The 12,447-nt window shown below is 40.3% G+C and overlaps 1 protein-coding gene across 1 annotated transcript; it reads left to right on the top strand.

Moving 5' to 3' along the window:
- The first annotated feature begins 606 nt into the window (after positions 1 to 606).
- On the top strand, positions 607 to 2,426 carry LOC103072286 (ferritin light chain-like). The gene is given in 3 exon segments (XM_082931530.1): positions 607 to 773; positions 1,884 to 1,954; positions 1,957 to 2,426. Coding segments are annotated over 3 exon segments (708 nt in total).
- Positions 2,427 to 12,447: the final 10,021 nt, after the last annotated feature.

Raw genomic sequence — 12,447 nt, 5'->3', positions numbered from 1 at the left:
TAAGTCCTTTCACCCAATCAGATTTACCTCCCCCGCAAAGGGCTAAAGAACGCTAGATGTTGTCCATACTTGCTTAGCTTTCATTAGCACTTGTGACTTGCCCAAAACCTAGATCATGTGTCCCCTAAATTTCATGTTATTCCCTACGTTTTTCAAACCCAGGGCTAAGGGGTTTGCCAGGATGAGATTTTAAGTGCTCACACAGGGGAAGTCCCTGGCAAACCAGGACAGTGGTCACTCTACATTGAAATGTAAAGCATCCTAAATAACCCTGCCACTGCTCCCAGATACTAGTCTGTGCCAACCAGTGGAGAAAAGGCATTCTCCATTACTACCACGGCAAATGCTGCCGTACTTGCCTTGGCTGGTCCCTATCTTTTCCAGGCACCACTCCCCTTCACCTGCTGGTGGACGCTTGGGCCAGCTGACAATGCAGATATTGTCAAACTTTAAGGTGAATAAAAATCATCTGGAGGGCCTGTTATCACAGAGATCACTGAGCCCCACCAGAGTTGCTGATTCCATAGGGCTGGGACAGGGCCCGAAAACTTGAATATCTGACACATTATCAGGGGACGCTGGTAAAGCTGGTCAGGTGGTTACTGAATGCAGGTTCGTGTGTCTGAAGCACAGCGAGGCCAAACAAACCTAAAGGTTGGAGTCTGGAGCAGAGAAAAGGTTTACTGCAGGATCAAGCAAGTAGAGGGGTGCCCCGTGTTCCAAAACACCCTGAAATCTCCAAAGGATTTCAGCAAAGCATTTTTAAAGGCCAGGTGAGGGAGGGACGTCCCAGGGAATGTGATCAGCTCGTGCACAATCCTCTGATTGGTTGATGTTGAGGCCACAGGGCAGGTAACATTATCCATCCTTAGGTGCCAGAAGGTGTGGAGGCTACCTGCTCATGATCATCAAGGAGTTAATTTCTTCCATTGGGTGGTGGTTTTTAGCATCTGAAAACTCAAGAAATATGCCTGAGATACTATTATCTGAGTACTTCAGAGAGGAACTACAGCAGAGGATATGGGGGATGGGTCTGTCCTAGTGTTGCGGTCTTGCACACACCTGTGAACTTCCCCCGGAGAGGAATCAGAACCAAGACAGAACACCAATATCTAGTGCAAATCAAGAGTAGATTAGTGATAGTTTATTAAGCACAACAGCATAAACCGATCGGGGCCTCATCAAAAGAAGGGTGAGACCCCGAGTCTTGTACAGGTGTGGTTTTTATATCCCAGGGTAACAAGATGTGCATTCTAATTTTGAATTATTGGGTCGGCCATCGGGAACCCAGTGTCTCCCTGTTCACATTATGCTGGCAAGCTAAAGCTCAATTCCACAGAAGCCAAGTCAAGCGGTTAGCAATAAAAGCAGTTATAGTACAAACAGTTTTAAACCAAAACATTTCCTCATTAATTCCAAGTATTACAATCCAAGTATGTTCTGGGACAGCGTGTCCCGTCACACTAGGAAGCCCCCATAGGCTACTGCTTCGTTACAAGGTGACCATACTTTGAGAACCACTGCTCTAGTGGCTTGGAATGTTAAGAAAGTAATGGAAGAATCCCTTCCCAGGTCTAGATTCTAGTATCGCCAGCTATTTTGGTGGGGGCAAGGGTAAGTTGTGTCCTTGCTTGGACTTCTTGTCCATTTATATCAAAGCCTATATGAGGCAGTGCGCTCGGCAGTCCTGCAGTTCTGTCTTTTGCTTCAACAGTGTTTGGAATGAACAGACCCAGGGACGCTCCTTGCTCCAGCCCCCCGACCACCCTCCAACCTTTCTTCCTGTCGCAAGCTTTGGAATCAGCCACTCAGCTATCCTCAGCCTCCAGGACAGGCCAACACCGTTTTTTGAGCTTAGCTCCTTATCACTGATCAACCACGAGTTCCCAGGTTCGTCAGAATTATTCCATCGAGGGGGAGGCCGGCGCCCACCGGCTGTTCAGCATGCATCTGGGGACACTCACCTCTCTCTGAGCTTCTATTTCGACAGCAACAATGGGACTCTGGACAGTGTGGGCCACATTTTTCGCCAACTGGCTGAGGAGAAGTGTAAGGGCGCCCAGCGTCTCTTGAAAATGCAAAACCAGTGCTGTGGCCACGCCCTCTTCCAGGATGCGCGGAAGCCTTCTCAAGATGAGTGGGGTAAAACCCAGGACGCTGTGGAAGCCGCCATTCTTAGGGAGAAGAACCTGAACCAGGCGCTATCGGATCTGCGCGCCCTGGGTTCTGCCCGCGCAGACTCCCACCTCTGTGACTTCCTGGAGAGCCACTTCCTGGAGGAGCAGGTGAAACTCATCAAGAAGATGGGCGACCACCTGACCAACCTCCGCAGGCTGGCTGGGCCGCAGGCTGTGCTGGGGGAGTATCTCTTTGAAAGGCTCACCCTCGAGCACAAACAGGAGTCTCTGAAGCCCAGCGGCCTCTGAGGAGCCCCTCTGGCGTCAGAGCTTCTGCCTGAAGCCCTGCTCTGCAGCTACTAGGCAGCTTTGTAACCGCCCTGGAGCCCTCTCCCAAGCCTTGGACCAAATGGAAACAATAATGCTTTTTGCAGAAGGAAAAAAAAAGCCTATTTGAAACACAAACAGAATAAAGAGAATAAAGAGAAAAAAAGAAATATATGCCCCGGTCCGGGAAGATCCCAACTGCCGGAATGGCCGGGCCCGTGAGCCATGGCCGCTGAGCCTGCGTGTCCGGAGCCTGTGCTCCACAACGGGAGAGGCCAGAACAGTGAGAGGCCCGCGTACCGCAAAAAAAACAAAAAACAAAAAACAAAAACGACAAAAAAAACTAGTGTTCTTTGGATCACTATTTAGAGGAAAAATCTGGTTTAAAACTGAGATCTTGATAATCTAATGCCATCAATTTGCAAAGTTGCCTTAATTAGTAGGGTTTTTTTTTTTCTTTTTTTTGGTTACAGTTGCTGGACTTAAAAATGTAGCTGATATAATGTAAATCATTTCAAAAAGTTTAAATGTATGATGTCACATGTTCTCTAGCATCAAATCCATTTCACTAAGTCTAAAATAATCTCTTTCAAGAGACACAATATTTTTTTAACCCTGGAAGGTTTGGTTCTAACCTTAAAATAACTTAAAGACACTTTACAAAACTAAACTAAAAATTGAAAAAATAAATAATAAGTAGAAAAAGGCAAGAGCTAAAGGAAGAGACATTTTCACTGGCCATTAAAAAAATTCTCTTCTTAAATCTGATTTTTAAAAATTAATAGAAAAGACTGGCAATTAACTTATTTTCCCTGGTGACTACTGCCTGTTTGGGGTGATACAAACATTTACCTAGATAACTGTGCTTTAGGAGTAAGAAGAATTATATTTTTGGTCTCTGTCCCAGTTTCTGCCAGAGTTTCTAAAACCCTTGGAATTTCCTAAGTGATGAGATGATAATAGTGTCTTTTGTTATGTTAACAAGGTGATCTTTGGAAAGCACCAAAGGATGGGAGCCAGCAGCCTGTGGAGCCAACCTTGTGATTAGAGGTTGGAACTTTCAGTCCCACCCCCTTGACCTCAGGGCAGGGAAGAGCCACTCAAGATTGAGCTCAATCACCCATGGCCAATGAGTTATTCAGTCACGCCTGTGTACTGAAGCCTCCATAAACCTCCAAGGACAGGGTTCAGGGAGCTTCCCAGTTGGTGAGCACATGGAGATTTGGGGAGAGTAGGCTCCATGCTTTCTCCCCATACCTCGTCCTATACATGTTTTCTATCTGGCTGTTGCTGAGTTTTATCATTTTATAATACACCGGTTAATCTAGTTAATAGAATATTTCTGTGAGTTCTATGAGTCACTTGGGCAAATTAATTAAAGCTAAGAAGGGGGTCGTTGGAACCTCTGATCTGTGGTACAAGGGTCAGAAGCACAGGTGACAACATATACTTGGGGACTGGCACCTCAAGTGTGTGTGTGCATTCCTGTTGGACTGAGCCCTTAACATGTGAGATCTGATGCTATCTACAGGCAGGTAGTGCCAGAATTGAGTTGAATTATATAGGACACCCAGCCGTTTGAGCACTCTCATTGGAAATGGGGTGCTCAGGACCACTTAATGCTTTCCAGGCTCTGGCTTCTGTGAATTCATGACAACAGTAACCTCTGAAACATACACATGTACCTTTGCCACAAAAAACTTCTGATAGACACATAAGAAATTAATAAAAGTTGCTAAGAAAGGGGGTAAGGGACCTAACACTGGTTGGATGAGGGGGAAAAATATTCCAGAAGGAATTACTACTACTATTTATCTTTTGATAGTAGGTGATTTTTAAATATGTGATCTCATTAGATTTTCCAAATACAAATAAACAAGATAATGATCATTTTTTAAAAAAAGGGCTGAAGAAAATGTAGTTTTATATACTTCAGAAAAAGAAAATTGAGGGAGGATTTGATTATAGTGTTCAGTAGGCCAAGAAATGTGAATAACGAAAGAATTACTATAGAGGGGCCAGAAAAATGATTTAGGAGACACTTTCTGATAAGCAGAGCAGTAACTCTTGCCCATTTGCTTTGTTTTTGGCCACGAATGGTTAAAGGCTCCTGTGAGAGGGCTACCAGGGGACTGGTGTCCACATCAAGTGGATGGCTTAGATCCTGATACCAACTACTGGAAATTATCCAGGGCCCAGGAAAGAAGTACTGGTAAGCTGCAGTTGGCAGCACAGTGCTTGGAAGATGTAAATATTTGTGGGTCTGCTACATTAACGGTAAGACTATAGTTCATAATATCTTGCACACAAACTAGATTGGTAAGTTTTCAGTGGATGACTTTATTACCATTCAGAACTCAGTTAGATGGAACAGTACTCCTCAATGATTGAGAAATCAGTCTTCCTCAATCTTCATGTATCACCATCTGCAAACATTGCTCTCTGTCACAGATGACCCACCTTCAGCTATGGATGAGACAGTGAGATGCATTTCATTCTCCTCTTCCTGGACACACAGAACAATGACCTTTTCTAACCTCCCTTGGAGCCAGGCAGAGGTCAAGTTTTTGCATTCTTGTTGAAAGGGTATGGGTCTACCACTTTCAGGTCTGGCCAGGAGATATCATGCATGATTGCCCATGTTCCCTTCTGCTGTAGTTTACGTAGTCGTGCATTTAAGACAACACCTCAAGGTGGAGGGGGCATGGGTTCCTGATTCACCACTTGAAAGCAATGTGCTAAGAATGAACCACCTAATTCACACTGGTCTCTGACAAGAGAAATAAACATTTATTAAGTTAAGACACTTGGCTTTCAGGAGTGTTTGTTATACTACCTAGCATCAATTACCTTGAGTAATTCATTGCTAAACTGGTAATAACCACGGACTAGTGATGAGTCTACTTAATTCCAATCCTCTCCATCTCTCATTGCTGATTTACTCTATACTCACCAGAAATTATTTTTCATAGGACTTGATGACCATGTCAGTCTAGAATTATCCATAGTACCTCTATGTCTATCTCTCCCTCCAATTCAACTTCCCAGTAGGGGACCTGGCATTACTCCTCTGTGTAGATACAACCATGGAGGATCAGGTCCTAACGAGATCGTATCTAGAAGGGCCCTGTTCTGCAAGGTTAATGGTTTATTTTGCTATACCTTGGATTCATATGTTGGTTTAAAATAAAAAGTGACATGAATTTTGAAGGTTGAAGCTGAGTGGCTGAACCAAATTTCTATAATCAAGTTAACATAAAATTCCCCCCTGAGTCTGTACTAGGTCATTTCTTAAAAACTATTTTTTCTATCCTATGAATCTATATGTTTACATAAGCATTAGCTATTATTCCCAACGTCTATGTTATGGACGGAAAATAGGATTCTTCTCGTGTCCCAACTCAAACAGTAAAGCATTGATTACATTATACAAGGTTTACATTGCACAGGACTGTTTATATTCTACAAGGATCCTGAGGTCATGTCTAGACCCAATGGGAAAAAATGTCCTAATAGATTAGTAAGGACTGTAATGAAGATGGAAGGGCAAAGTGGTGGCCTATGTGCCAGGCATTTATTTCCCCATCTGAGGTCATTTCCTTGTCATGTATCACAATGTTACTGTAGTTGCTCATGTGCTGCAATCCACTGCCCACCCATCCACCCATCTAACATTTTTGAGGACTTAATCTGTGCCAAGGACTCTACTCTCTGCCTGAAAGGCAAGTGAAAAATACAACCCAGGTCTTTCCTGAAGGAGCACATAAAGGAAGACTGATCTCTGAATAGTAAGTGACACAAGATGATGGCTTAATGGGTGGTTTCTTTTATCGTGCACTTGCAGGATAGAAAGCAGAGAGAAAAAATAGCTCCAAAGACGTAAGGTAGATAGCCAGTGGGAAGCAGCCGCATGGCACAGGGAAACCGGCTCGGTTCTTTGTGGCTGTCTGGAGGGGTGGGATAGGGAGGGTGGGAGGGAGGGAGACAAAGAGGGAAGAGATATGGGAACATATGTATATGTATAACTGATTCACTCTGTTATAAAGCAGAAACTAACACACCATTGTAAAGCAATTATACCCCAATAAAGATGTTAAAAAAAAAAGGGGGGATATCTGTTCAGATGAAAAGGCAGAGGTGCAGAAACAGAGACTATGCTTGTCCCTGAAGAAGTGATACAAGATGACTAAGAAATGTCATTTGAGAGAAGGGGAAGGAACAGCCCTACATTAAAAAGTTAAAGGAATAGGAGAAAAAACAAACCATGAAGTCAGTGTATAATTATAGCTGATGCATGTATCATGTTTTATAATGCAGTGCTTGGATGATTAAGCAAAGAAACATCAGGATAGGAAACCTAAGATGGAGCCAGAAACAAGGTCATTGCTGAACTTGTATGCTGTGAGTTCTACAATGTTTGATGGACATGGATATTTGGTCCTCAGCAGCCAGTACAGACTGGCAGTCAGGTGAGTACAGCTGTTTGCTCAGCTGGGGGCCTCAGTTCAGACTAGTGTTCTCTGAGAACATCTTTGCTTCTTCCCTAAACTGTTGTCAAAGGAGAAACTAAAGCCATTTAAAACTATTTATTTATAAAAATGTCTTACATTTTACATACAATTTATTCTTGAGTATATTATATATTTCATGGACATTTGAGATTTATTTTTCCATTATATTCTCTAACTGTCTAATGCTGGCATAGAAAGTAGTCATTAATTTCTAAATAATTATTTTTTAAAATGTGTAATAACTTCTCATCTACCCAGTCATCTAATCCTCAAACAGTAATAATTGCACCTTCTTATTTCTTGTGGCTAAAGATTTTTTCTTTTCTTTTACCTTATTACACTGTCTAGAAGAGCACTGAAATATGGAAATATAATGCCATTCATGGCTGAGTAATATTCCATATATGTAATTTAAAATGTTCTAGTAGCTACGGTAAAAGAAAGTAAAAGGAAACATGAAATTCATTCAATAATATATTATTATTTAACCCCATATACCCAGAATAAAATTTCAACCTAAATCAATATAAAAATTAAAAACTAGGTATTTTACACTCTTTTTTAAAAAAATACTAAGTGTTCAAAATCTGGTACAGCACACCTCAATTCAGATGAGCCCTATTTCAAGTGCTCAGTAACCACATGTGGCTAGTGGCTGTCATTTTGGACAGTACAGGTCTAGAACTTCTAGAATACTATAAACAATGACCATGATTGCAAGTAGCCTTGTCTTATTATTTTCTGTTAAGTGGGAACATCACTTACTTTTAACTAGCTATTACTGCCATTTGGCTTGGGACAATTTTGATTTTTTATCATATCAAGGAGCAATCTTCCATTCCTAGTTTATAAAATGTTTTTGTTGTGGTGGTTAGTGTTATAAATTAGAAATGCTATTGAAGTCACCTCCTCATCTTTTAAGAAGATTTTTTTTCCCCTTTGACTTAGTGATATGACGTTTAAAAATTTCCCCTAATATTTATCTGTCTCTGCACTCCTGAAATAATCTTTACTTAGTTATGGAACACACCTCTTTTTACTTGGCAGGATTCGGTTTGCTTTTATTTCATTTCACCAGGTCACGTTTCATTTCACAAGGTGAGATTTCCCCTTGAAAATAGTATGACTAATAATACTAGGCAGGCATAGGCACGCTCTGGACTGAGTGAGGGAAGGGCTGCTTTTTCTCCTGAGGGCCAGGAAGTTGAGCGTGTGGGGCAGGATGCAGGTCAGGGTGTGTGGCTGAGTCTGGAGCCTCCTGGACTCAGTCACCTGGGCCCAGTGCAAGTGCCTTAGGGAAGATGGCTGAGTGCATGAGGAAAGTGCCACAGCAGGACTGGGCTTTGGCATACTCAACCCACATGATGAGACAACAGCAAAAGAGCTTGATGGCTCAGTTGCCGAGGACTAGCCCACTAGGTTCTGAAGACAAGTGGACCAGGTGCTCCCACTGTCCAAGCCAACCACCAAACCTGTGAGTGAGGCTGTCTCAGACCAGCTCTCACTCAGCTCATCCATCAGTTGACTAAAACTGCATGAAGAAGCCCAGATAAAACCAAAAGTAAAACACTACCCAGATGAATCCAGTCCCAAATTGCCAAGTAATTGCTATTTTAAGCCACTAAGTTTGTTGTTGTTGTTGTTTTGTTTTTTATATCTTTATTGGAGTATAATTTCTTTACAATGGTGTGTTAGTTTCTGCTTTATAACAAAGTGAATCAGTTATACATATACATATGTTCCCATATCTCTTCCCTCTTGTGCCTCCCTCCCTCCCACCCTCCCTATCCCACCACTCTAGGTGGTCACAAAGCACCAGGCTGATCTCCCTAAGCCACTAAGTTTTGAGGTGGTTTGTAATACAGCAAAAGCTAATCTATACTATAATACGATTTGGTCAAGTGGGTTTATCCTTGAGAATGCAAGGTTGGTTCAGTATCGGCCAATCAATTCATGTGATTCACTGTATTAGTTAAATAAAAGGAGAAAATCATATCATCATTCTTTATAGATAGAGGAGATCAAAAGCATCCCATGAGGTTCAAAATCTATTGGGTAGGGTAAATTTTATAAAACTAGATCCAAATAATAACTATCTTTCCTTGATAAAGGCAATATACCAAAAATACATGGCACATGTATACACTAACAAAAATTATTATACTACTAATTTTTTTAAAAAATTAGCATTTCCTTTAAGGAGAGAATTGAGATAAAGATTTCTAACATTACTGGTCTATTGGAACTGACCTTTTGGAGCTGTGTATTGAGAGAAATAGAAAGAGAGAGAAGGTTTAGAAGAATATAGATAAAAATGTCATATTTATAGATTGTTTTGATTATGTATTTAATTGGAAACACAGGAAAATCAATAAGCTATTAAATCTAAGAAAAGAGCTCAACATAGGGGCTGGAAAAAAATTAATACACCAAAATCAATTGTGTTCCTCCATAGCATCAATATCTAGATACAATACAAGATGAATTTACCATAGTAACAAAACCTATAGAGAGTATGGGGTTTCACCTAATAAATTATGCATAAAATCTTCATAATGAAAACTTTATTAGAGGACACATGAGTAAAAGAAATATATATCACAGGTATGGATGAGATGACTTACTATAATAATATAAATGTCCTTATATTAATCTATAAAATTAAATGCACTGTAATAAAAGGCCAAGCTCTTTTTTTTTTTTTTTTCTGAGGGACGGCATAAAAAAGTGATTCTAAAATGTATCTGGGGGACTTCCCTGGTAGCACAGTGGTTGAGAATCTGCCTGCCAATGGAGGGAACATGGGTTCAATCCCTGGTCCAGGAAGATCCCACATGCCACGGAGCAACTAAGCTGGTGCACTACAACTGCGGAGCCTGCACTCTAGAGCCCACGAGCCACAACTACTGAAGCCCACGAACCTGGAGCCTGTGCTCTGAAACAAGGGAAGCCACTACAATGAGAAGCCTGTGCACCACAACAAAGAGTAGCCTCCAGCCCCACCGCTCGCTGCAACTAGACAAAGCTCACACGCAGCAATGAAGGCCCAATGCAGCCAAAAAAAAAAAAAAAGAAAAGAAAAAGAAAAGAGCAGATTGCTCTATCTCCTATAAAAAAATTAAAATAAAATAAAATGTATCTGGAAGAATAAAGTTCTCCATACAGCTAAGGTAGTTTTGAAAAATAAGCTCAAAATGGAGAATGTGCCCTATACATTAAGATATATTGGGAAGTCATGATAGATAAGAACTGTGTGATGCCCTTGGAAGAAATAGCAAACAAGAAAACAAATCAAACAGGTGGCCTAGAAATAGAGCTATATACAGATAGGAAGTTGGCACATGAAAGAGATGGAATCATAGTCCAATGGAGGAAGTTGAATTACAGCTTTTGGGGAAACAGTCTCATTTTAAAAAGAGATATGAGACTGGATCTTAACCTAGTGATATCACTTATGTTGTACCCAGTCCTATATAGCTCACCTAATCTTCACAAAAAAATCCACAAGGCATAAACTATTATCCTCATTTTACAGGTGGAAAAACTGAGGTATGAGAGATAAAATGACTAGCCTAAGAAGTACATGGTGGAGCTGGAACTTAAACCCCACAGAAATCATTCTATTAACCATTATGTTATATAATTCCACCTAATGTACAAAGTTAAAATACAATAGTTTTAATATCTAAATGTGAAAAATAAAATCTAGAGAGAATAAAAGAAATTGCAAGGTAATATATTTGTGATTTCAGGGTAAGAGATGAACTAGATCTTTGAAAAATAAAGAAGCATACATCGTATGAAGCAAAAGTGATGAATTTAACTATATTAAAATTATAAATTTATTAATATAAAAAATCTGATTTAAAAAAATGGGCAGAAGAGCTGAATAGACATTTTTCCAAAGAAAACATACAGATGGCCAACAGGCACATGAAAAGATGCTCAACATCACTAGCCATCAGGGAAATGCAAATCAAAACAACAATGAGAGATCACCTCACACATGTCAGAATGGCTATCATAAAAAAGAACAAAACTAACAAGCCTTGGCAAGGATGTGGAGAAAAGGGAACCCTGGTACACTGTTGGTGGGAATGTTAACTGATGTAGCCACTAGAGGGGTGGGATAGGGAGGGTGGGAGGGAGACACAAGAGGAAGAAGATATGGGGACATATGTATATGTATAGCTGACTCACTTTGTTATAAAGCAGGAACTAACACACCATTGTAAAGCAACTATACTCCAATAAAGATGTTAATCACAAAACAGAACCACCATATAATCCAGTAATTCCACTCCTGGGTATATATCTGAAGAAAACAGAAACACTGATTTGAAAAGATGCATGCACCCACATCCAGTGTTTATAACAGCATTGTTTACAATAGCCAAGATATGGAAGCAACCTAAGTGTCTATTAACAGATGAATGAATAAAGAATACGTGCCATATATACACAATGGAACACTGCTCAGCCATAAAAAATGATTAAATTGTGCCATTTGCCACAACATAGATGGACCTGGAGGGTATTATGCTTAGTGAAATAAGTCAGACAAAGACAAATACTGTAATGATATCACTTATAAGTAGAATCTAAAAAATAAGACAAATGAATGAATACAACAAAACAGAAACAGATTCACAGATGTAGAAAACAATCTAGTGGTTACCAGTGGGGAGAGGGAAGCGACAGGGGCAAGATACAGACTGGGAATTAGGAAGTGCAGACAACTATGTATAAAATAAATGAGATACAAGGATATACTGTAGGGCACAGGGAATATAGCCAATATCTTATAATAACTTTCAATGGAGCATAATCTATAAAAATATTGAATCACCATGTTGTACACCTGAAATTAACAAAATATTGTAAATCAATTATACTTTAATAAAAATTTAGAATTTTATGTACAATAAAGGATACCAAAGTCAGACTGAAAAACAGTTGATGGGTAGAAGACATTATCTAAAACCCAATAAAGGACTCAACATCTGAACACAAAAACTTCTACATCTCTAAAGACACAGAGTACTCAATAGAAAAATGAGCGAAGGTCATGATAGGCAATTCATAGAATGGAAAACATGAATGGCAAGAAAGTATATGAAGACCTAACTTTTCTAGAATCAGAGCAATGCAGAATTAAAACACCTTACTTCATATGAATCCACACATGCCAAATTTCCAGAAGTTAAAATGCAAATTATGCTGTGGAGCAACTACGCCTGCGCACCACAACTACTGAGCCCGTGCGCCTAGAGCCTGTGCTCCGCAACAAGAGAAGCCACTGCAATGAGAAGCCTGCGCACCGCAAGGAAGAGTAGACCCCGCTCGCTGCAACTAGAGAGAGCATGAGTGTAGCAACAAAGAACCAATGCAGCCAAAAATTAATTAATTAATTAATTTTTAAAAACAGATTAAATGCAGATTAACAGCATGTGGTGACAAAGGATATGGCAAGAGAGAAATTCCAAGTATTG

Source organism: Lipotes vexillifer, unplaced genomic scaffold (assembly GCF_000442215.2).
Source record: "Lipotes vexillifer unplaced genomic scaffold, Lipotes_vexillifer_v1.1 scaffold925, whole genome shotgun sequence".
NCBI lineage: Eukaryota > Metazoa > Chordata > Mammalia > Artiodactyla > Lipotidae > Lipotes > Lipotes vexillifer.
This window is presented reverse-complemented; position numbering and strand designations above follow the sequence as displayed.